The 26,328-nt window shown below is 46.0% G+C and overlaps 1 protein-coding gene across 4 annotated transcripts in view; it reads right to left on the reverse strand.

Annotated features, from left to right (window-relative positions):
• Adck1 (aarF domain containing kinase 1) overlaps positions 1-24,128 on the reverse strand; it is a 96,366-nt gene extending 72,238 nt beyond the window's left edge. For 2 of the 4 annotated variants that reach the window (XM_027418633.2, XM_027418630.2), the window contains exons 1-3: positions 24,037-24,128; positions 15,845-15,990; positions 12,578-12,661 (exon numbers count right to left, since the gene is read on the reverse strand). In XM_027418633.2, coding sequence (XP_027274434.1) covers positions 12,578-12,661; positions 15,845-15,979 — 219 coding nt within the window. In that variant the 5' untranslated portion in view covers positions 15,980-15,990; positions 24,037-24,128. The other 2 variants (XM_027418631.2, XM_027418632.2) reach the window with 2 other exon arrangements.
• Positions 24,129-26,328: the final 2,200 nt, after the last annotated feature.

Below are 26,328 nucleotides of genomic sequence, written 5' to 3' on the forward strand. Positions count from 1 at the left end.
GACTGGAGGATTTAGCTCACACATATTCTCCATCCTTAAAACGGGTACTTGGAGGCTATTCCCCATGCTCTGGCACACAGGCTCTCCCAACCCCAGCCTCCCTACCTCTGCCCTGCAATCCCTGAAGCTCTACCCAGGGTGGCTTGCATTCTGCCATTGCCCTGCAGCCCTGCAGGGAGCCTGGTACAGGCATGAGGAGAATAAGAGTCACAGGAGAGCCATATGCCATCCATCCCCAACCGTGACTCGAATGACCACAGCAATGTCAAAAGGTCACATGACAGGCATCTCCCACCATTTTCGGGTACAGACCTTGACCACGGACTAGCATGGAGGCTGCGACCTCTTGAGAGTATCCATTATCAGTGCAGCAAAGTAACATAGACACAAGGGGGGAAACAGGCTCACCTAGCCCCAGCCAAAGCCACTTTTGCACAGAGCCCCAGGGAACTGCAAAGCCAGCAGACGCTCTAGTGAGTTCCCCAGCTGTTAGTCACCTCTTATCCCTTAGGAATAGACCAGTGTACTCCCAGCATACCACCAAGTGGCTGGAATACCATGGATGCTCACTAAGCAGTGGCTGCTCCATTGGTTCTATGAATATTCATGCTTGGATACTCTGCCCAATGATGAAGCATAGCATAGGGATGTCTCCATCATCATATAGATGGTCAGGACAGAGATCCGTTCCTTACAGAAAGGCCTAGTTCCCAAACTACTTTGCCTTAAGTTAGCCTCAAACATGTGCCACTGTTGTCAGTCAACAGTTTATTTGTATATTTAAGCAGAATTATTCCGCTAATTGGACATATGTCTCGTGGTTCTAGGAGGCAAAATCTATTAAAAAGTCTTGCCATAACAGGCAAGAGCTTAGAGAGGAGTTTTTATTTGGGGACAGGAAGAGCGCTGAGTGGATTTTAATTTGGTAGAAAATAGCTGCTTGGGGCCACAACAGTGAGTTAGAAGCAGGAATGAAGAGCAGCCTGTTCAATAGCTGCTGCTCTTAATGAGCAGCCAGACCACCTCTGCAGCGGCAGCGCTTCTCTCAAACACTCCCCTAGTAAGATCGCACCGCTCCCACAGTCCTATTTGAGAGGTGTGGCCACTGAGGCAAGAGTACCACATCCATCATACCTGCCCAGGCATGAAGCTGTCCTGGCAGCCCCTAAGGCCTGGCCTCCTGAACACATTAAGGTGTGAAAATCCTGAAATCCAAGATGAACAGACCAAAAGGCTTTAGAAGAAATAGCCAAGAACTGAAGGTAGGAGGACAGCAGCAGAATGTTAAGATTTAACAGCCTCTACTCTCTGATACAACAAGCAAACCCATGCCTGTGTGACTGCAGGCTTGAGGAGTCCTGGGTGCTCCCAATCGGGAAGTGGTGGGCACAGGTTGAGGAAGGGCCACACCATGCAGCTCTTCTGAGCTCCTGGGGTGTGCTGAACAGCAGCCTACCTCCCCAATACACACACACACACACACACACACACACACACACACACACACACACAAAGATGCAGACACATCCTAGCCCCTGGAACCTTGAGTGAATTAACAATACGGAGGGAGTCAGGTAAAAATATAAGGGTATTTATTAGGGAGATGCCTTACTTACAAAGCAACCTAGCCAGCCGGCAGGGAGCGGACTAAGTAGAGCAAGCTGATGATGAAAGGGAAGAAGGGGCTACCGTGTGCACGCTCCTCACTCTTAAATCTCCCTAGGGGACGTGGCCAGGTACACCTGTAGCCAGCCCGGAGGAGGCGTGGTTAGGGCGTTTGTTACCTACAGAACCTAAAATTGTAATCTTATTTAGAAAAAGGACTTTTGCCAACATTACTGAGAATTTTTAGATGTGATCAGCCTAGACCACCTGGGAGAGGAGGGAAACATGTCTAAGCCCAATGACAACTGTCCTTATAGGAAAGTGGAGGAAGAAATCAGAGAGATGCTTACGGGCTACTTGGAGCTTCCAGAGGAGGCCAAAGATTCTTCCCCTGGGGCCCCCAGAACCAGCACAACCCTATTAGTCCTTTGACTTTGGACTTCTGACCTCTGGAACCATAGGAGGATATGTTTTTGTTATGTTAAGCCACTCATTTTTAGTCATTTGTATGATGATTACAGAGAGGTAATTAGCTATGGACCCAGTGATTAGCTATGGACCCCTAGACAAGTCACTTAACGAGCCTGTGCCAGAGTTTCTTCATCTAAAAAGGGACTGTCTGGGGAGGAAGGGACCAGCTGGAGGAGGGACAAGGAGAGATCAGTGGGAGGGGAACAAACAAGAACAAAATAAAATAGTGTGTGTGTGTGAGGATGACACTGGGAAACCTTTGTATTCTAAACTAGGACATTTATTTTCTCAAGTTTCTTTACAATGAGAATAATGGTATCTACACTGCTGGACTGTCTAGGAGTCAGGACAGGTAACAGAGTCCTTACCATCATACTTGTCTCATAATTGCTGTCCGGGTACATGTGAACGCCTGCTCTTAGCATCAGAGAACCTGTCTTCATCAGGCTGGGATGCATCTAAATTGGGCCACAGCAGGTAGAAGCTGGGTTTCTGCAGTTCCCTCCCTGGTGGGGGCCTTGAATAAGGTGCAGCATCTATGCGTTTCTCTCAGGGGAATAGGATGATCACCATGCCCACCATCCCATGGAGCTAGAAGACACGGCCAAGCTGAAAGCAGTCCCAAGGGTCCAGGCAGTGAGAAGGCAAGCGACTACAGACATGTACATACAGGTACTCAAGCTAATGCAGGCGCCCCTGACAGTCGGATGCAGCGTTCTTACCACCAGACGTGTAGGGGCCTGTTTCACACCACTCCAACCACACCCTTTGGAAAGCGATTGTTGCTTCAGAGCCACGAAAGTAAAACCCAACTCCAGGCTTCTGTGAGCCTGATGCAGTCCCAGGGATTAGAAGGAGAAAGCAAAAAGGGGAGCCAGGAGAGTGGAGAGAGAGTGGCCAGACTCAGCAGGGGAGAAGAGATGGCAGTGGTGGGTGGGTGGCAGCCAGAGTCCAGCCCAACATCCCCTACAGACAGTTTAGACTTGCTTCTCAAAAGGTGGCCCTATGCAGGTGACAGTGTGAAAAAAAGGGTCCAATAGGCAGTTGTAAGTAGTACAGGGAATGCTATTAGCATATACATTAAAGAGGAGAGAGGGCCAGCAAGATGGCTTGTCAGGTAAAGACACTTGCTGCCAAGACTTGGACACTTGCAAGTCCAATCCCCAGGACCCATATCACAAAAGGAGAGAACTAACTCCTGCAAAACACACACACACACACACACACACACACACACACATGCAAATATATGAACACACACACAAATAAGTAAATGTAATTACTTAAAATTTTAAAGTGGGCACTAGAGAAATGACTCACTGGTTAAGAACACTTTTGCTCTTGAAGAGGACCCAGGTTCAACTCTCAGCACCCACTTGGTAGTTCACAACCACCCATAACTCCAGTTCCAAGGGATCCTATGCCTCTTCTAACCTCAGTGGGCACCAAGCACATACACGACCACACATACATACTCGAAGGCAAAATATGCACACATAAAATAAAATGAATAAGTCTAATTTTTTAATTTAAAGAAAAGAAAAAGAGTTCAAAACTAATTTTGCCAATATTAGTTCTTAAATGTTTCACATATTTTAGAATGCAAGTTCTATATGCAGATATGACAAAACAGGGTGCTACTAATGGCCACAGTCCATCAGCCACGAATGAGTATAGACAAAGAAGGTACAGAGAGGCCACTACCCGTGAGCCTAGTCTCCAGGGGAAAGCTGAAGTCCCACCATGCTTCACCCCAAGGGAAGGCAGTGTCCCCTAAGTCCCCCAGACTGCACCAAGGCCCACTCCTGTCAACCAATCCCAGGATCAGAAAAGGTTTCAGGCTCAGGACCCCTGCAGACAACCACAGTGATCTGTGGTGTTAAGGAGACCTGGAGACACACAAGGCCAGAAAGAGGTGCCTGCTCAATCACAGACTGCCTCCCTCACCCCAGAGAACCAATCCTACCCCAGCACAGTACATGCGGAATTTATCACAGGCGCTGAGAAAGCCAGTCACCGAGATAGCAAGAATTCAATTTCCCTTCTCTATGCAGAATGTTCGCAGGCAAACGCTCCTGATAACCACGGGAAGCAGAAAAAAGGGGGTCTTTGGGGCGCAGGATGTGAAAAGGCACTGAAAGGGATCCACACCAGGTGGACAGGCACCGCATGTGCAAAGGAACTCTGGGACAATTGCACAGCCCCTCACGCTCCAGTTGAGGCTTTCTCCTGCATGCATTCACCCCACCCCCACTCTACTGGGAGCCAGTGGCTGATGGGTCAAACACAGTCATCCCAGCCCACAGAGCAGAGCTGTAAAGAAGACAGAGCTGTCTTCCATGCCCGCTTGGCCTCCCCCAGCACACAGTAGGAGAGACTGGAGGGCTCCCTGCATAGCTTCTGAGCCTCACACAGCACCTGGCATAAAACAGGTTAGTTCAAGTCAACTAGAGGGACAGTTAAATAGAGAAATGGTTTGGGTCAGGTGTGGTGGCACATGCCTTTAATCCCAGCACTCAGGAGGCAGAGGCAGATGGAAATCTGTGAGTTCAAGACCAGCCTGGTCTACAAAGTGAGTTCCAGGACAGTCAGGATTACACAGCAAAACCTGTCTCAAAAAAAAAAAAAAAAAAAAAAAAAAAAAAAAAAAAGGAGGAGAAGGAGGAAGAATGGTTTAGGCAGGACAGTGCTCACATCTCAGAGAATATTCCTGAAGAACCACATGTACCACAATTCCCTTTTGCGAACCAAGATCCTCAGGATGCTTTTTGAATGGCCCATCCTTTCTTTGGGCTGAGGAAGAATTGTTCAACAGCTAGGAGTTCATTCTCCTTCCAGAGGCAAAGAGCAGACATCTACCTGTTCCTCAGAGGGTCCACTCACCCCTTCACTGGGGAACATCAATGCCAAATGTTTGTTGAACTAACTGCTTGTCTGATTGATTGGGTAGGGAAAGAACTTCCGAGGAAGAAGCTCTGTAGCCCCTCCTTCCTCCTCTCTACCCCTCAGGCCCACCCCAGGAGCAGCTGGACCCAGACTCTGGCTCAGAGAGGCAAAGAGACAACTCCAGCAGCAGGAGGTGGTGAGAGCCACCTTGTAGCCATCTTGACTTCTGGTTTCTACCTGCTGTAGTGCTTTCCTCAGGCTGGAAGCAGATAAGGAAACAGATAAGGGTGTAAGGTAGAAAGAGCATGAGACTTTTTTGGAGGTGATCTAAATGTTACTCTCAAGCCCGGGATGGTGGGGGAAGCTAAAGGAGTCCCATCACCTCCTTGGCCTACCAGATCTGAATCATACACTGGAAGCTGGAACTAGCTGATTCTTCTCAAGTTCAGTGGAACAGTTACCTATAAAAGCAACACCACCACCCCTTAGCCCATTACTATACTCTTCTGGCTTCTATCCACTGATTCCAAAGGGAGTTCCTTCTATACACAAATACCCAACTATCTCAAGATTCTAAAAGCTAACATTGGACCCCTCCTCCTAAATCTTGGCAGATGTTGGCAATGCCAAATTTAACATCTCACCCTCTAACGTAAACCAGCTTAGGCCCAAAGGACAGATACAGTGGTTCTCAGAATTTGATGGGCACAAAAGAATCTCATAGCAGACTTAGATCCGCCTTCCATCTCACCTACATGCTGCTGGGGTCCCTTCTCCAAAGTTTCACGGGGGTGGGGTGTCTCAATGGGGCATGAGGCTAACGTCTCTCTTCCCTCTCCTGCTTGGGACAGGAGTCAATGATGAGATTGGTGGGGGACAGCATGTCCAGCTCATTCATACTTCCTCTCTTCTCTTTCCATATCTGCTTAACTGCCTAAGAGGCTTCCCATGACTGGCGTACCCATCCACAAGCCTGGATAAAGAAATCTATCCAGTTTAAGGATGATATTCAGCAAGCTGACCCAAACCTCACGCTACAACCCAGCATTTATCAGTAATACAGCTGACACTTACAGCATCCTGTATCTCCTTGGCTCTGCTTCTCAGGCCAGAGGAAAACGTATTACCCATTACCTCCTCAAGTCCAAATACCATAGGAAGGAAAAGAATAACCTGGCTGAACTGAAGCATCTCACCAAAGGCCCAGAGATCCGCTCAGTAACACAATGTGAGGTCAGTCACAAGGCTTTGTAGGTACAGTGCAGCCAAGATCAGGGTCCCTTGCTGTATTATGACATTCTTCCCCACCTTCTCTCCCTGTCTGTCCCTCTATTTGTGTGTGTGTGTGTGTGTGTGTGTGTGTGTGTCTGTCTGTCTGTCTGTCTGTCTGTCTGCTGTCTGTCTGTCTGTCTGTCTCTGTCTCTCTGTCTTTGTTCCTGTGTATGTGTATCTGTATTTCTGTCTTTGTCTCTCTGTCTCTTTCTGTGGTATATGTTTATGTGTATGCATCTGTCTGTCTGTCTGTCTCTGTCTCTGTTTTTGTTCCTGTGTGTGTGTCGGTCTGACTCTCTGTGGTGTGTGTAGGTGTGTGTGTGTGTGTGTGTGTGTGTGTGTGTGTGTGTGTGTGTATCTATCAATAGGATAAAAGCTGAAGAAAATATTCAGTAACTAGTGACTTTAAACATTCTAATTTCACTGGAGACTTAATAAAACTGTACTTGAGAATGTTTCATGGCTTTCTACTTAATGATATGAAACCTGACCTCAAGACCCTCTGTGACTTGGCTCTAATACTACTTGCCAGTATGCCCTAGTCTCCATGTTTGAATCTGCAATGTGCCCCAAAGGCTGGTATTTGGAACACTGAATTCCCAGCTTGTGTTGCCATTTTATAGGATGATATTCAGCAATATCATCCTTTAGGATAATACCTTTAGGAGGCAGGGCTTGGATGGCTGAAGACGACCAGGAGCAGGTCTTTGAAGGTTACACCTGCTTCCAGTTCTGACTGGAATGTGCTGCTTCCAATCTGGCTGGAGGTCAAGAGTTGCTTCATGCTCACACATGGTGGTGGACCTTGCATGCCCACCATGATGGACTGAACTGTCTCTGAACCTCTGAGCCAAAACTAATCTTCCCTCCTGGAAGATGTTTATGTCGGGTATTTGCCCACAGCAACACAAATGTAACCAAAACACACTGAATAAACCTGTTTCTTATGGACGGTCCCCCAAATCTTACCCAAGAGCCTCAGCCAAAATCACTTTGTCCCTGAGAATGTTTGTCTCACTCCACCCTTCCACTCTGAGCTTCAATACTGCCTTAATACAACCTCAGCCATCTGAGGCCACTCTGCTCTCACAGGCCTTAGGGGTCTTCTCTGCCTTAGGATGTCTGTCTATGCCATACCACCCTGAATGTACCTGATCTTGACTGTCTGGGACTGTCCAGAGTTAAACAAAAAGGCAATACAATGGGGCTGGAGAGATGGCCCCTGGTCCAGAGTGGCCTGTACCATACAGACCTCTCCTTGGCATCGTTTCCCTTGAATTATTGATCTTTCTGTGGCCTGTCAAAATGCCAATCATGCTTCAAACCCAGACATTCTTCTCCAAGAGTTCCAAGTATTACCAAGACTCATTGGTTTTAATTAATATTAAGTGCAAATCACCTTAAACAACAAAAAAGAATTTACTAGAAGACATAACTGAGAAGTCTAGTGAAGGGAATGGCTTCAGGTTCGACTAGATACAGGAACTCAAATAACCCAACTCTTCAACACCAACATCACCCACAATGGGTTTTTTCTTCACAGTGGCAAGTTGGCTGCCAGTAGAAATTAGCCAACAGCCTACAACCCAGCAGAAAGAGAAATCTGAAGTTCCAAAAGAAATGTCTTGGACCTAATAATGCTCAATGATCAGAACTGGTCCAGAGACCGTCCCTAAATCAATATCTGGGACCAGCAGATGTAGTGATTAATTGTTTATGATTTAAAGTCACTGGAGATCAAAATGCAAAGGTAGCCACAGTCATACAGCCAGGCAGTGGTGATACACACCTTTAATTCCAGCAGCCATACTAGTTAGCCAACAAAGCTGGGCTGTGGTAGTGCACGCCTTTAGTCCCAGCACTTGGGAAGCAGAGGCAGGCGGATCTCTGTGAGTCCAAGACCACCCTGGGTTACATGAGAGTGAATCAGTCTAAAGAGTTACAGAGCTTATGCCTTTAATCCTGGCACTAGGGAGGTGGAGGCAGGAGTGATATGGCTGGGCAGAGAAAGGAATCTCTGAGGATTCGTGGAGAGCATTATCTCTGAGGATTTGTGGAGACAGGATTGCCATTTCATCTTGGTAGAGTTAAGAGCTACGGACTTGGCTGCTTTGCTTTTCCAATCTTCAGCTTGAACCCCAGTATCTGCCTCTGGGTTTGTATTATTCCTGTTACAAGCAGAATTGACTCCATCAACTGCTTGTGAAGACCTAAAACTCATACAACTGTGTGTGTGTAAGAGAGAGAGGATACAATATGGTAGAAAGTCCAGAAGTTGTTCCTAGGACGAGGATACACACTATAGTCCAATCCTTCATTCAGAACCAACTCTATCCTGTCCTGTCACCTCCAGCATTTTGACAGGATGTCAAAAGGAACATGTCCAGTCACACAAACCTCAGCTATAAGCATCTAGGCATCGGGAATCCAGTTCTCCAGAGCCCATTCTTACACCCTCAGCTGCCTAGCAAGGCACCATGTGCTTTCTCTTCTTCCCCTTCATGATGCAGTGTGAGTCACGAAGCCTGCCTGCCAGTGCCAACCTTGAAAGAGCTTCAAGTAAGTCACTGACTGCTTCACTAGTCCCTTGGCTCTAACATGCTCTGGAACCTGGAGATGCCGGCTTGACAAGAGAGATAATGATGCCTCTCCTTGCTCACTCCTTTATCAGTCACGATGATGAGAACACTCCTGCAGTATTTATCCAGGCCCTTCTGTGCCTGCTGGATCCCCTTCCCAGGCACAACTCCCAGGAACCAGCCTACACTCTGTTATCTGGTACAGCCAGCCACCACGTGCTGCCTTCTCATCAAAGGCCTGGCTGTACTTTCCTCACCAGCTTCCCCAGTCAGCTTCTAGGGGAGCTGCAGTATCACTGCCTTTCAGATGACTGACATACTGGAGAGCTTGAGTCTCTTCACAGCTCACCTACTCCTTGGATTCCCCAAGACAAACCTTACCCTAGTCCTGACCCGGGTATCCCTGAAGAATTGTCACGCTGGAGGATTCCAAGGGCCATAGCTTGGAATAGATGGAGAACGGGCACGCAGGAAAGCAAAGGGTAACCACACCTCAAAGACAAGAGCTTTGAGATATTCCAACAAACCCTTTATGCCATTCATTTACTTGTTCAAACCTTTATTCAGAACCAGCTATGTCCCAGGTATTTGCATTTGCACTGCAGACCTGGAAACTCACACCGTACACCAGGTCTGCCCTCATGAAGCACCTCCTGCACCTCCTCCTGCTAGGAGACCTCTGACTTACCTTCCCATCTGCTTTATCTTTCACTGACTCCAGTGGTGACTACATAATCCTTGGTGGGCAGAAGAACCATCTCTAGTCACAAACAAGGAAAACAGCCACTCCACAGGGCTAGATGAATTTCCCAAAGCCAAGTTACAAACTCGGGATTCCTAAATGAAAACCTTAAGACTCTTTTCCGTGGCCTCTCCAAAGGCAAGGGCATAACCTGACACTGAAACAGATATTAAATCCACTCCATCATAGGCATTCCTTTTTTATAATTTATTTAAATTTATTTTATGTGCATTGGTCATTTTGCCTGCATGTATATCTGTGTGAGGCTGTCAGAACTTGAAGTTACAGACAACTGTGAGCTGCCATGTGGGTGCTAGGAATTGAACCCAGGTCCTCTGAAAGAGCAGCCAGTGCTCTTAACCACTGAGCCATCTCTCCAGCCCCCATCCTAGGCATTATTGCTGAAGATTAAATATGCAAATCGAGAGCCCCCCTCTCCAATGTAAGAGAAGCAACAGTCTGAGAGAAAATGTGTAACTAACTATCAACTATGGCAGAAATAAAGACAGAGTGATTAAATTACAGGAAGATAGCTCTGGAAAGATACACAAGAAATGATGATTGCCTACAGGCAGGGAAATTGGGTACCTGAGGAACAAGGGTCATTTTGTCTGTTTCAAATATTGTGTATTTTGAATTTTGAGTCGTTTGAATGCATTTCCCATTAAATAGCACTTTGAGGGTGCAATCAGCCAAATCCTGAGTGTGGAAATTCTACAGGATAAATGATCTGCCTCTACAACAAGTGAATAACCAAATAAAAAATAAAATAAAGGAAGAGAGAAGAAATGTTAGAGATTCTAAAAGACTCAGGGAATGTCAACAAAATTATATATATATATATATATATATATTATATATATATATATATGTTTGGCTCTAGGTTGGAACAAACTAACTATAAATAGACACCTCAGGGCTGGGGAGATGGCTCAGTGGCTAAAAGTACCAACATAAGGACCTGGGTTCAAATTCCCAAATTCCAAGTAAAAAGCCAGACGTGGCATCATACACCTTTAACCCCAGCATTGTGAGCATGGTGGAGACAGGAGGATGGCTGGGGCTTGCAGATCGCCAGCCTCACTCCACGTTCAGCAAGAGACCTGGCATAAGGAAATCAAGCAAAGAGTGGTAGAGTGGTACACACAATGTACACATACACGGCTCACACATACTCACAATGAATACACACACAGCTCACACATACACACAATGAACACACACACACAGCTCACACATACTCATAATGTATACACACACAGCTCACACATACTCACAATGTACACACACACAGCTCACACATACTCACAATGTACACACACACACAGCTCACACATACTCACAATGTACACACACACACAGCTCACACATACTCATAATGTATACACACACACAGCTCACACACACAATGTACACACACACACAGCTCACACATACTCATAATGTATACACACACACACACACACACACACACACACACACACATACTCATATGTAAATAAATACTTTAAAAAGACACTTCCGGGAGAAGGGTGATCTGGACATGAACCAGAAGGTACTGTGGAATTGCTCGTCTCATTACAGGGGACCACAATATTATGGCCGTGGTTTTTCAAAGGTCTTTCTCTATTAGAGACATGTACTGAAGAATTTCTACATGAAACAATATGGCACCTGAGGTTCATTTAAATACTTCAGAGTGAGTAACTAAAAGAGAGGAATGACAAATCGATCATTCCTCAGGCTGGACAGTTCCATGGGAGGAAAGGGGAGGTCATCACAGTCTGCTCTGTTCTCTGTTACTTTTGTGAATAGTTAAAATGTGCATAATAAAAAGTTTAAATTCATGTTTTCATTAACTAGCCCAGCCACAAAGGATGCCAGAAGGAGAGCGGCACAGAGGAGAGGTGTCCACACTGAGCCCAAACTAACTGGACAGTCCAGCTCGGAAACCACCTGAGCAAAGACGCGCCAGTCTACTGTCCAGCTCTCTCTGTTTGACCTTGTGTTTGATCCACCATCTCCCTGGTATCTCTAATACAGCTGCATCAGCTACCACATCCTGACTGAGGATGTGTATGAGGTCACAGCTCTACTCCTACAAAAGGCTCCGATGGCCAGGAGGTGGTGGCGCACGCCTTTAATCCCAGCACTCGGGAGGCAGAGGCAGATGAATCACTGTGAGTTCGAGACTAGGTCTACAAGAGCTAGTTCCAGGACAGCCTCCAAAGCCACAGGGAAACCCTGTCTTGGGGAAAAAAAAAAAAAAAAAAAAAGGCTCCGATGGCCTTCAGAGGGAAAAAAAAAAAAAACAACAACTAACCTCTTTCAGCCTAACACAGCTTAGAAGTTATTAATCCCTCTGAAAGCAGCCTACATCCCTGCTGTCACCAGAAACATGAAATAGCCTCCCCAACAGTACTTTATAGCCTTGGTATGTGTCTTAGTTAGGGTTTCTATTACTGTGAAGAGACACCATGACCACAGCAACTCTTATAAAGGAAAACATTTAACTGGGGCTGGTTTATAGATTCAAGGGTTCAGTCCATGGCGGCAAGCAGACAGACAGACATGGAGCTGAGAGAGAGCACCATGTAAGAGTTCTTACATCTTGACTCGCAGGCAACAGGAAGTGAACTGAGATACTGAGCATAGCTTGAGCATATATGAGGCTTCAAAGGCCACCTCCACAGTGACACATTTCCTCCAACAAAGCCACACCCACTCCAACAAAGCCACGCCTCCTAATAGTGCCACTCCCTTTAGGGGACCCATTCTTCTTTCAAACTACCACAGTAAGCAAGACCCAGTTTGACATGGGATGGCAGGTACTAAGGCACCTGCATAGGAAGGAGCAGGTGGTCTTCCATTCCCTTTATCCCAAATCCCACGGCCAGTGGCCACTACTTCAATGCCCACTCTGTCCTCTGCCCAACTTTCCTTAGGAAGTAAATTGGCTGCTCCCACTCTTCAGACATAGCCCATCCTGGCTCAGCTCTGATGGGTCCCACAGGTCCCTTACCTGGGATCGGCGCTGCAAATACTCCTCTGAGCCATATGGGACACTCCTCAGGGAGGTGAGATAGTCATAACTGATGGCAGCTGTCTGTGAACCAAAGGAGGAGAAAGCTGAGGACATGAAATATCACACCTCTGCCAAAGCCAGGAGACCCACACACTACCTGCTGGATATATAACAGTAGCTGGTCCCGAACTAGGCCCTCTGAATGTAGGTGACCAGTTGTGTGGCTTGGTCTGTTTGTGGAGCCCCCGGCAGTTGGACCAGGTTCTATCCCTGGTGCATGAGCTGGCTTTTTGGAGGTCATTCTATATGGAGGGGTGCCTTGCTCAACCTCAATGCAGAAGGGAGGGGCTCGGTCCTGCCTCAATATAATGTGCCAGGCTTTGTTGACTCCCCATGGGAGGCCCTACCCTTTCTGAGGAGTAGATGGGGGTAGGGTGGGGAGAGGTAAGGGGAGCAGGAGGAGGGGAGGAAGAGGGAACTGTGGTTGTCATATAAAATGAATTAAAAATAGTAATTAAAAAAAAAGAGTAGCTGGTCCCACCCCTTGGATGCTCAGCCCCCAGATCTTAGCTGGATTGTTCCTTCCTGGCCTTCAGGGGTGACCATGACTGACACTCATCCAAAGAGGTCTAATCTCAAGTTGTGGGCACACACCAGAACTGTCCGCAGTTGATCATAACCAACTCACTAGCCCATTTGCTTCCTTGTTTGTGAGCTGTCTAAATTGAAGGGCTGACCCTTCCTACTTACTACTGCTCTCCAGCATCTTTTACACTACACAGGTAGGCAGTCAGTAAATACTAACCAAACAGATGCTGTTAAATTTGAGTTTCCATTCTAGATCCTCTGGCCAAAACCCTCCCTTGAGGGGCCCTTATGCACAGTCATCAATCAGAAAACACAGGCTTCCAACACATTTCCAGCATGGAGGAACCCTGAGCTCAAACTTTCCTTTTCAGACTGAGTAACTAAGTACCTTAGATACAATGTTTTCAGACTTATATTCAGAAGTGTTTGTTTGCAGCCAGGCAGCAGTGGAGCACACCATTAATCCCAGCACTCGAGGGCAGAGGTAGGCGGATCTATGAGTTCGAGGCCAGCCTGGTCTACAGAGCCAGTTCCAGGACAGTCAGGGCTACATAGAAAAACCTGTCTCCAAACGCCCTCCCCACCAAAACAAAAGTGTCCATTTGTACTAATTCCATTCACCTGTAGGTGCTGAGCACCAGCTGTCAGCAAGGTTTACTCACTGAATAGACCAGGATGATCCGACCAGAGGTCTTCAGAGAATGGACAGCTCACTGCTGGGGCTGCCCACCTTTCTAAGTTGAAACTCAAGACTCCCTTTTTTGTTGTTTTGTTTTATATTTCAGACCTGGTTTCTCTGTGTAGCTCCCAGCACTCGGGAGGCAGAGGCAGGTGTACCCCAGTGAGTTCAAGGCCAGCCTGGTCTAAAAAGTGAGTTCCAGGACAGCCAGAGCTGTTACACAGAAAAACCCTGTCTCAGAAAAGGAAAGAATGTATATCTTAGTGGCTGGTTTTATAAAAGTGCCCACTGTTATTTCCCTGCCTTCCTTCTGCCTATTCAAATCCCTGAGGTGCCAGTCAAATCCTGCTTCCTCAGACTATTCATCCTGACTCCCAAGCCCCAGTGCTGGCTCCTACATCTGACCATGGCAGCACTCCTGATGTGTGCCTGGCCTTAGACTGCTTTTGAATGCATCCATGTGTGCACTCCATGATCAGAGGCTCCTTCAAAGCTGGGTCTAGATGGAACAGTCTGTTTTCACCCCTCAAAACATAAAAGAAAATGGTGGGCCCCAAAAGATACTAGGTAAACAGTTAGAAATGGTTTCATATCCCATAGCTTGCTATTCCAAAGCCTGTTTGCCTATTTGATTCTTTAACTCGGTTTCCCCTTGAGGACAGGCACCAAGTCAATGGCCTCCCTCTGAGAACACTTGATAACACTGAGGAAATAACTAAACAAGCTACATCGTGATTCATATCCGCATGGGGGGAGCAACAGCAACTGTTATCTATGCTCACCAGCAGCAACAAAGGAGAGAGAGCATGATGTGTGTGGCTGGCAATCTATTCTGCAAAGACTGCATTGTGGTGTCTGGGAGAAGAGCTCCCAGAGTTAAGAAGAGTTAAGAAGCCATGGTGAGTACTGTAGAGGTGGTCAATGGCTAAGTTGACTTCCTGCTCTTGCAGAGATCCTAATTTGGTTCCAGTTCCCAACACCTGGTGGCTCACAACCATCTGTATCTTTAGTTCCAGTGGATCTGACATCCTTTTCTGACCTCCAAAGGTGCCAGGCCTGCACATGCATACAAACACACATACACATGCAAGCAACACATCCATAGATATAAAATAAATAAATCTGAAACAAGGTTCTAAAGAGATATAACACCAAGAGTATATTGATATTGAACCACTAGAGAAAACATCTAAAGTCAAATATTCAAATCAGAGTCCCTACTTGGAGATGGATGAAATCCTCCCAGCCCCAGACAATCAACATGTAAGTGCCAACTCCTCAGATTAGCTCGCTGGAGTGAGATCAAGTTTGCTGACAGAAGTTTGTCTTTCTAAAGAAGGATTTGCAGGGAGGAGTTGGAAACAGGGTTTGTCTGTAGAGCTCTGGCTGTCCTAGAATTCACTTTGTAGACCAAGCTGGCCTCGAATTCACAAAGATCCACCTGCCTCTGCCTCTGCCTCCCAAGTGCTGGGATTAAAAGCATGCGCCACCATGCCTGGCTAGAGATGGATTTCTTTTGACTCCTGATTTCTGAGTGTTCAGTCCATGTTCGCTGGGCCGCACACTCTTGCCAGAACATCATGGCGGTAGGACCCTGTGGTAAGGAAGGCCTCCCCAAAGAGTTAACCTTGAAGCAGACAGGAAACTCAAAGAAGCCAGACAGAACTGAACTGTCAAAGTCTTCTTCCCACAAAGTCTCTGTCCTTGGCATTTTCCCAGGAGCACTGCCCCTCTGAGTCATCACTACTGTAAGACACGGAGCCTCTAAGGCTTCAGAGCAGGGACCTGGTACGACCTTGTTGTGTTCAACTGCAGAGTGGCAGGGGTTGCTACAGGACTGAAGGCCTGTGAGGGTGCACATCCGAGCCCCACAGCTCTGAAGACAGAGCTGACACGCCTGCATTTCCATATATGTCAGCACGCCTGCCTGCCGAACCAATGGAACACCTACAGTAATGCCGTCACTCCTATGCTACCCTGAAAGGAGAAAAACCTACCGTAGCAACAGCTCTGCCCACCCGAACAGCGCCAAAGTCATTAGGGTCCAAGTAGTTGTTGCTGTAGAGGTAGACACCAGAGGCAGCAAGAGCCACACTGGTCCATGAAGCAAGTTTGAGAGCCTTTCTGGCCATGTCCCCAGACCCTGTGCAAAAAAAAGAAGGTCAAGAAAGGTTAGCAATTAAGGGTTTCACAGAGTGTCAGTCCAGAATTCAAATCCCAGCTCTGCCACTCACATTGTATGACCTTGTGTCATTTTCTTAATCTCATGGGATCTCAGTTTCTTCAATACCTAACCTCAAAATTAAGATGAAGTGAAATAATTACATAAAGCACTTAGTGTAGCACCTGGTACAAATCAGCTCCCAGTGTCCTTCCTTTGGCAGTACAGGTGCTGTTCTAGCTACAGTGGAAGAGGTGAACAACCTACAGCTTTTGCCTATGTGGAGCTTACACTCTAGGGTGGGGCAGAGAAGCAAAAAGGTACATAACACACTATCGGAGCTGCCGGAAGTGGTAGGAATCAGAGAGCCAAGGGATAAAGGATCCAGAAGTGGGTGTTTTTTTTTTACATAGGAAAAGCAGGAAAGAATGCTCACTATTGGCACTTGTCACTAGTATTACAACAGCACACAGCTACGGGCACCATTAGCCTTGATGCACAGGTTGGAAGTAGGCAGGCCCCTGCCAAAAGGGTAGCTAGGCAGAAGCAGTCAGTAGTTCCTCCGTATCTAGCTGACAGTCAAAATGTTTACTACAATCACATAGTTTAGACTGTATTCCTGGGGCATGACTGATGCTACTCTGTCCACATACAGTCCTGGGAGTCCTATTGGGTACCAAACTTACACCGCTAGACAGAAAGACCCTACCCTCTTTACTCATACCTCAACTCACCAGGTGGCTACACAGACATTCTTTGGGACACTGCATCCACTGAACTACCTCCTCAGCAATCCCTGAGTACTTTGAATCCAACTAAAGCCCTTGACCCAGCAGCAGATGCCAAGGGACAGACCCCAGACAGAAAGGAACATCACCAAGCCTTCTGTCAGTGCAAAGACTTCAGAGACTAGCAGCAAGATGCCACTCATTACCTCATAAAGTTTCTGCTCTGGCCCCGTTCTGCCACTCGGTTTCTCTCTGCAAGGAAGCTACTGCTATAAACAGCCTTGTCTTCAATTTCTCTGGAGTCTATTTTGACTCATGCTTCATAATATAGACACAGGCTTTTCTTTAAATATACACAAAGCACAGTTTTTTCCATTCTTTTACTTTCAACTTAGACTTTATACCATTTTTTAAAGAGCATATAACTGGCTTTCTAGGCTTACATTCAACATAGCTTATACATCTGTATTGCAATTCTTCCAACCCTTCCTATTTTTCCTACCTGTTCTGCTTCTCTCCTTTCTTTTTTAAAGATTTATTTTATTTTACTTATGTGCATATGTACGAATCTGTATGTGTTCACATGCCCATGGAAGATAGAAGAGGAGTTCAGAGTCCCTGGAGCCAGAGTTTCAGGCAGTTATGAGCCATTAGACATGGGTGCCAGGAACCATGCCAGTGTTCTGAAAGAGCAGCAAGAACATTTTTTTTTGTTTTGCTTTTTGGTTTTTGGTTTTTTGAGACAGGGTTTCTCTGTGTAGCTTTGGAGCCTATCCTGGCACTCGCTCTGGAGACCAGGCTGGCCTCGAACTCACAGAGATCCACCTGCCTCTACCTCCCGAGTGCTGGGATTAAAGGCATGCACCACCAATGCCTGGCCAAGAACTCTTAACTGCCAATCCATCCCTCCAGTCACTTTCTCACCTTTCTTGACTTTTCATGGACTCAATGATACTTTTCATCGAGTTCCATTGTCTTTCCTTTTGCAGCTGCCTTAGAAAAAGACACACCACTTTGAAGAGACACCAAGACCAAAGCAACTTGCAGAGGAAACATTTAATTGGGGGCTTGCTTACAGTTTCAGAGGGTTAGTCCACGATCATCAGGATCATCAGCATGGCAGCAGGCAGACAGGTATGGTGCTAGAGCAGTGGCTGAGAGCTCACATGCTGATCTCAGACAGGAGGCAGGAGTGTGGGCTTCTGAAATCTCAAAGCTCACCCTCAATAACACACTTTCTTCAACTTGTCTGAGAGCACACAGCCATGAAGATAATGAACTAAACCTCTGAAACTGTAAGCCAGCCCCAATTAAATGCTTTCCTTTATAAGAGTTGCCATGGTCATGGTGTCTGTTCACAGCAATAGAAACCCTAACTTAAAAGCCGGGCATTGGTAGCGCACGCCTTTAATCCCAGCACTCGGGAGGCAGAGGCAGGCGGATCTATTTGAGTTCGAGGTCAGCCTGGTCTCCAGAGCGAGTGCCAAGATAGGCTCCAAAGCTACACAGAGAAACCCTGTCTCGGAAAAAAAAAAAAAAAAGAAAAAAAGAAAAGAAAGAAACCCTAACTTAAGACACAGACATTCCTCTAAGACAGTGGTTCTCAACCTTCCTAATGTTGTGACCCTTTGATACAGTTCCTCATTTGTGGTGATCCCCCCATCATAAAATTATTTTCATTGCTACTTCATAACTTTAATTTTGCTCCTGCTGTGAATCATAATATATATATATATCTGTATTTTCCAATGGTCTCAGGCAGTAGCTATGAAAGGATCATGACCCACAGGTTGAGAATCACTGCTCTAAGACCTCAAGACCAAATCAGAGATAAACACCATAAGTCGGCTATTAGACAGAACAATTCTCTTCGCCCAGTAAGGTTTTTTGTTTTGTTTTGTTTTTGCTGTTTTTTTTTTTTTCTTTTAGTTGGTTGGTTGGTTGGTTGGTTGGTTGGCTGACTGATTTGAAATAGAGTCTATGTAACCCTGGCTAGCCTGGATATCACTATGTAGACAAGGTTGGCCTCAATCTCACCACCACACTCAGTTTCCCTGAGCTGATTCGTATGTAGAAACCTAAGTCCAACTATTCATGTCTGTGCACTCAGCTATCCGAATGATCTCAACTCACTCACAAAGAGCCAGTCTTAACAGATCTGCCTTCCAGATTTCTCAAAGGATCTCCGGCCTTTCCACTCGCTCTACTCCAACTTCCTAGTTTTCCAACATGCCACACATTGCACTCCAAGAGTTTCATTTTGCTGTTCTCTCTGCCTAGAACAGAGGCCAGAAAGCTCTTCTACAAAGGGCCATACCGTAACTACTTTTAGCTTTAGGGGATACCCCACCTCTGAGGCAACTACTCAACTCTGTATTCTAGTGCAAGGCAACTAAAAAGGGCATGCAAAGCAATGGGCCTGGCCAAATGCGGTCGTAATATGCCAGGCTTTAGTCTAGCACACCGTAAGTGCTCCAAAAACATTTACTAACTGAATTAATCAAGGAATGGATCAACTACATTCCCCCATGAGGCCTGTGTAGAACCAGTAACACAGGTCTCTAGATGAATATACCCCAGACCTCCAACTCAATAGTCTTTCTCTCCCCATTACCCCCATACTACTTTCCAACCTGTGTTCCTCTGAACCCCATCCTCCTGTTGTACCATCCACCACAGCAGCCCCTGATGGACTGCAGTCTCCCCTACCCTTGAGACCACCTCTGAGTATCGAAGGAACAGGGAGGCAATCCCATTTTCAAACAAATGTCCTCAGTAATAAAAGTGGTAGGAATTGAAATACATAAAATAGATGATATAAGAGCCAAACTGTGTCTAAATAGATTGGAGTTGGAGTTTTCCATACGGTGTCAGAGAGTCTTCAACATATAAATGAGCTGCTTCCCTCGGGGTATCTTAAAAGGCCTGTCATGCATGAAATATGTCTGTCGATGAAAAACACCGTTCATTATTAAGGCCTCTGCTAATGAATCACCTGTCTGTTCTGTTTACTTGCCTTGACTTTCATTTGCATCACCTCTCATAAGGCCACACACCTTGCAGGAGGTCTGAGGCTACTAAGAGCCTAAAACTTAACCACTAGATAATTATTAGCAATAACTAACCTTTACAGAGTCCTCTGCACACATGTGGGGTTGAGTGGCACACACTTTGAATCCCATGACATGGTACACTCACTGTGTTAATACTTCATACAGCACAGTGAGATGAGGCAAGCATCATCCTCTCCAGTATACAGAGAACACAAAGGCACAGAGTGAGTATTCAGTCCCAGGTGGCTCAGCCAGTAAAGTGGCAAAAAATGATATGAATGAGCCTGCCCACTGCAAATGTTCAGCCAGTCCTTTTTTTCTTTTTAGGATTATTTTAGCCTCTCTCTCTCTCTCTCTCTCTCTCTCTCTCTCTCTCTCTCTCTCTCTCTCTCTCTCTGTGTGTGTGTGTGTGTGTGTGTGTGTGTGTGTGTTTCTGTGTATGTGTGTGTTTCTGTGTGTGTCTATGTATATGTGTCTGTGTGTGTGTGTCTGTATTTCTGTGTGTCTCTCTCTGTGTGTATGTGTCTCCATGTGTATCGGTGTGTGTGTTTTTGTGGGTTCGGGTGCCCATGGAGATCAGATTCCCCTAGAACTGGAGTTATGCAGGTGTGAGCCACCCAATGTGGATTCTAGGAACCAAACTCAAAACCCCTGGATACAAAACACATCTGAGCTCACATCCATAAGCCATCTCTCCAGTCCCATCTTTCATTTTTTTTTAATGACATATCTCTTTGATAGGGATGCTTAGACCTCAAGACACTAAGTCGTTACGAATGGCTTGAAGTAAATACAGCTGCTGCAGACAGAAACTATCACTTCTGACCTGCTACCAACCCCCAAAGAGCGAAGCCTGTGGAAGGCAGTGTTTGCAGCGCTGGAAATCAATAGCATGTCAAAGATCAAGCAATATACCTCCCTAGAAATAACACATAAGCGCCTGAAGCACTGGCGTGGCTCTTTAATTGTCAAATCAATGGGAAGAATGAACTTTTGTCCCTGGGCCAGAAGAGACACCCAGATCATCAAGACACCATACATCAAGAAGTTGGACAGTTGGAAGTTGATGGTCAAACAGAAATGTCCATCTCAAAGACAGAACTAAATATGAAATCAAGCACTTCCTGTAAATGACCTTTCCAGCAGCTACTATGTACTGGCTGCCCCCTTCCCAGGCCACAGTCCAAGAATACAGACTTGAAATTACACCCCATTTACCCCGCCTCGCCCCCCCCCCCAGTGAACTAGAAAACCCCACTGAGGGAAGTCACTTAGGGAGCCAATTCAATTTTCCCCAAAAGTGACCCTAGCTACCTCCCATTCATTTCCCATAGATTAGGAAGCAAAAAAGCACTATTTTTTTTTCTAGAATGTTCTCCAAATCAGAAAAGACCCAAAAATACTCTAGAGAAGAACAAATTAGATGAGTAAATACCCAGGGACAGTTGACCTGAGGAGGCTCATACAAATCGTGGCAAAGTTCAATGCACACGCCTTTAATCCCAGCACTTGAGAGGCAGAGGCTGGCGGATCTCTGTGAGTTTGAGACCAGCCTGGTCTACAAGAGCTAGTTCCAGGACAGCCTACAAAGCCACAGAGAAACCCTGCCTCAAAGGAAAAAAAAAAAAAAGTAAGAGTTTTAACTACACTTAGTGTGTAATGGCTAGAAGTTGCTCAGATCAATACTAATTAAATTAAGGAATACCCGACCAATGTGAAGGTTCCTCAGCAGATAAGGGAAATAAATCTCACCCAGACACAGAAGAGAAACCTTCTTCCATTCAGCTCATCTTAGGAAAGGGGGACTGTAACTCGAGCTTTCTTGGCCCAGCTAGGGTCCTGCCACCCTTCTCTGCCCCTAAGTAACACGAATACACTATATTAATTATAAAGCTGTTGGCCTTGTGGGTATGATTTATTATAGGCTAGCTCTGACTTAGTTGTTAACCCATAAATAACCCATGTATTTCCACGTGGTCTTGGCTTACCGGACCTGCAACTCCTTTACCTGCTACATGTGTCTCAGCAGAGAAGAGAAGAGAAGATTTCCTGTTTGTCCCTGTTTACATTCTGATTCTGCCCAGCTATGTCACTTCCTGCCTGGCCAATCAGCCAATCAGTGTTTTATTCATTAACCAATAAGACAAACATATACACAAAAGGACATTCCCCAACATCTCCTCTTTTCTGTCTAAATAAAAAGAAGGGTTTTACCGGGTGGTGGTGGCTCACGCCTTTAATCCCAGCACTCGGAAGGCAGAAGCAGGAGGATCTCTGTGAGTTCAAGACCAGCCTAGTCTACAAGAGCTAGTTCCAGGACAGTCTCCAAAGCCACAGAGAAACCCTGTCTCAGGGGGGAAAAAAGGGGAGGGAGTTAACTTTAACATAGTAAAATATATAACAAAGTAATTATTAAGCAAGAACTATAATTACAATATTTAGTCCATTAACATTTAGCAATGTTTAAAGAAAATATTCTATCATCTATCCTATCATTGTGAATCTAAAGTCTTATATGTAACTTATCTTTTATCCTAACTAAGGGAAACCATAACCATAACTATCAGTCTTCAACCCCATCAAAGACCACAGAAGGATAATATATAAACTCTAGAATTGACAGAGACATCTCGCTGCCTAGACAGTCACCCAAAGTTCCTCTGTAATGTTGGGGCATCCATCTTCAGGGGACTAACAAGGTAAGGCCAAGAGCAAAGAGCAAGCAGCAGATAAGAGGAGTGAGTGAGCCTCCCAATGGTGCTTCTATAAATAAGTCATGTGATACAACTAGATTCTCGGGAGCCTATCTCTAGAGTTTCCCTCTGCAGACAAGGAAGTGGAACTTCCCAAAGGGCTAAGAGCAAAACTTGGACCCAGGGATTTCTGTTCCACCATCAGAACTACAGGCGGATATGAACAAATCATTGCCTAGGTCCTGCAGTGGCCAGTGGCTCTCTGTGGTGGACATTGAGACCTAGGAGACCTATTGGGGTTAAGAAAGACAAATGGATGACAAAGCCAAGCATTCTTCTCTTTCACCAGTCCCTTCTCTGACAAAAATGGGGCGAGGGGTGGGAGTGGGGTATATTTGGAAAGAAATGAAATGCAAATTCTCTCAGCAGAGGTAAAAATCTCACACGACAGGCCTGTTGAATACCAAGTAAACAGCACAGCAAACTTAATTATGATATAACCCAGGGGAAAAAAAATGACAGAAGTGACGAAACTACATGAATATGCATATGTAACGTAATAGGGGTGGGGGTGCACTGTGTAAAGCAACTCCCAGGGGTGGTACAAGTACAATAGTGAAGCTTACAAAGACAAAACAAAAAGAAAAAAAAAACACAACCATAACCAAATATGAAGAATTTATGGATTTATCCTATAAAATAGTAGCGTTCGAATTATGGTCCCCGGGACAGCAACATCACATCTCCAGGATTCATGTTGAACATGCCAATTCCAGACTTCAAATACCATACTAGAATCAGAAGTTTGGAGGGGAGTGGGCAGAATTCTGTATAGCAACAAGCCTCCACACAATTCTGATGCACCCTATACAGCCTGAGAACTACAGTGGACAAGAAGACGCTTAAAGAAAATTTGTGACAGGACAAAAATCTAAATTCCTATCAACTCAGCAATTATTTCTTGAGCGCCTACTAACCGCTAAGCTTCCCACTTGGTGGCAAGTAATTGCCACTCAAGTCTGAGACAGAGCTGTACCACGTGTACCACGTGTCTTCTACAGGATTCTCTCCACAAATCGGCTGGTCATCTGGAAATTGGACTAGGGGATCAGAAGTAGACTGGCGCCTGCTGCAAGCCTAGGTGACCTGATCTCTGGGGGAACCCCTTGCTCTTCAACACTCCACGCTCATCGCCCCAGCTACCTCTGCGTGAGAGCCCACAAGGCCACCAAGGTGTGAATGCTTCTGGAGGAGCCACTCGCAGCCCCTCTCCACCTCCGCCTACTCCGGTGCACGGAAGGCTGGGCCGCCAAAGTGACCAGTCCTCGCTAACGACCGCTAGGGCACCGAGCTACAGAGTCGCAGAGGAGGGGGGCGGGGCACTGAGTCACCTGAACCACGTGATCGCGCCTCCTAGGGTGACAAGGTCATCCAGCTTCGCTAGGGCTGCAAAGCCTGGGATCAGACCGTGGGGAGCACAACTGCACCCGCAGCCCCGCGCTCCACGTGCTGCGCGATCTGGAAGCCGAGTCTCCGTCCGCGGGTGCTACTCACCCCGAGGGAAGGGAAGCAGAACCGCCGCAGTCCTGATCGCAAACTCCAGGAAACCGTGCCTCCGCCACCCCGGCGCTCACCGAGGCCGGTGCCGCACGGCCTGCCGGGACTTGTAGTTCTCCGCGTAGCCGGGGGACACCAGCCAGAACCACTGCAGTACTGAAGACTGACTACATCACTCTCCATCCCTGAGCCAAAGCAGGGTCTTTCTCGGTCGTTTCTCTGCCTGTTTTTCAGGAATCAAGTTACGGATCATATTTAGTGGAAGGATGCAATTGTAGAACTGAAGTTTTTGTGGGTTTTTTGCAGATTTTTTTTATTTGAATTAGAAACAAGATTGTTTTACATGACAATCCCAGTTTCCTCTCCCTCTCGTCCTCCCCTACCACCCCCTCGCCCAACTGTAACCCTACCTATCACATATCCCTTCTGCTCCCCCTGGATGGTGAGGCCTTCCATAGGGTGTTATCAGAGTCTATCATATCTTTTGGGATAGGGCCTAGACCCACCCCCGTGTGTCTTGGCTCATGGAGTACTCCTCTATGTGGAATGGGCTCCCAAAGTCCACATCTATGCTAGGGATAAGGACTGAACTACTACAGGAGGTCCCGTAGATTTCTGAGGTTTCCTCACTGAAACCAATGTTCCTGAGGTCTGGATCAGTCCCATGCTGGTATCCCAGCTGAGAACTGAAGATCTCAGGCATTAAAATGAGTCAGTGAAGAAGAAATTTACTGATAGTTGTTAAATAATAAGAATATGCAAGTTATCTGTGAGCCTGATGTATTGGCCTCTAAGATTTACTTTGAAAACATTTACAAGACGCCCTTTCTATAAACATCAGAAGCTGTTCCCGTTGTGGGAAGACAAAGTTTGAATGGGGGATTCATCTGTGAATTCAATGTAATTCTAATCATATTTCTGACAGGATTTTTACCTGGCCCTTTTGAATTCAATGTAATTCTAATCATATTTCTGACAGGATTTTTACCTGGCCCTTTACAAGCTAATCCAAAGATTATATGGAAAAGCACAGCATAACGCATAATCAAAACATTATTAATTAGGAACATGCTTCAAGCCAGGCATTGGTGGCGCACGCCTTTAATCCCAGCACTTGGAAGGCAGAGGCAGGTGGATCTCTGTGAGTTCGAGGCCAGCCTGGTCTACAGAGCAAGTGCCAGGACAGGCTCCAAAGCAATACAGAGAAACCCTGTCTCGAAAAACAAAAAAAAAAAAAAAAAAAAAAAAAAAAATCTTCAAAGACTTGGCCTTCCATAGCCCATAGTCCACATGTACAGTTATGAAAATTAAGACTATGTGATATTGGCATAGGGTGAGTAGAGGGATGGAACCTCTTAAAGAGCCCAGAAGCCTCCAGACATCTGTGGAAGCTTGATTCTGATAGGTAGGCATTCCAAATCACTGGGGGAAGATGGAGGGGTACAGGACAGGAGCTGAACACTAGTACCTGCTGCACCCTTTAACTAGCTCCACATGTAGAAACTAGTTGAAGTCAAGAGTCCAACGAGAAAATTGAGGTAAGTTTTAAAGGGAAATATCCTCATGAGTTCAACAGGGCTTAAGAGCAACGTGCTCTCTGTGAGTTCAAGACCAGCCTGGTCTACAAGAGCGAGTTCCAGGACAGCCTCCAAAGCCACAGAGAAACCCTGTCTCGAAAAACCAAAAAAAAAAAAAAAAAAAAAAAAAGAGCAACATGCACGAATCATAAAGGGAGCCTTGATGATTTTGAACTGTATTAAATTTAAGAACTTAGCTTAGTTGAAAAGCATCATAAAGAAAAAGTCACATAGTTGGGTGTGATGGTGCACCTTTAATCCTAGCACATAAGGGGCAGAGGCAGGTGGATCTCTGTGAGTCCAAGACTAGCCTGGTCTACAGAGCGAGTTCCAGGACAGCCAGCACTACATAAAGAGACCCTATCTCAAAAAAAAAAAAAGTGGGGGATACTTTAAGAAAAGAGAGAAAGACCACATAAAGACTGGGGAAAAGTGACTGGAGAGGCTAGAGAGATGGCTCATCAGTTAAAAGCACTTCCTGCTACAAGGGCATATGTTCAACCATGTTAATAGCAGCATTGTTTGTAATAGCCAGAACCTGGAAGCAACCTAAATGCCCCTCAACTGAAAAATGGATTGAGAAAATGTGGTATATTTACACAATGGAGTACTACTCAGCAGAAAAAAGCAATGGAATCTTGAAATTCACAGGCAAATGGATGGAACTAGAAGAAACCATCCTGAGTGAGGTAACCCAGTCACAAAAAGACAA

This window comes from Cricetulus griseus, chromosome 5 (assembly GCF_003668045.3).
Source record: "Cricetulus griseus strain 17A/GY chromosome 5, alternate assembly CriGri-PICRH-1.0, whole genome shotgun sequence".
NCBI lineage: Eukaryota > Metazoa > Chordata > Mammalia > Rodentia > Cricetidae > Cricetulus > Cricetulus griseus.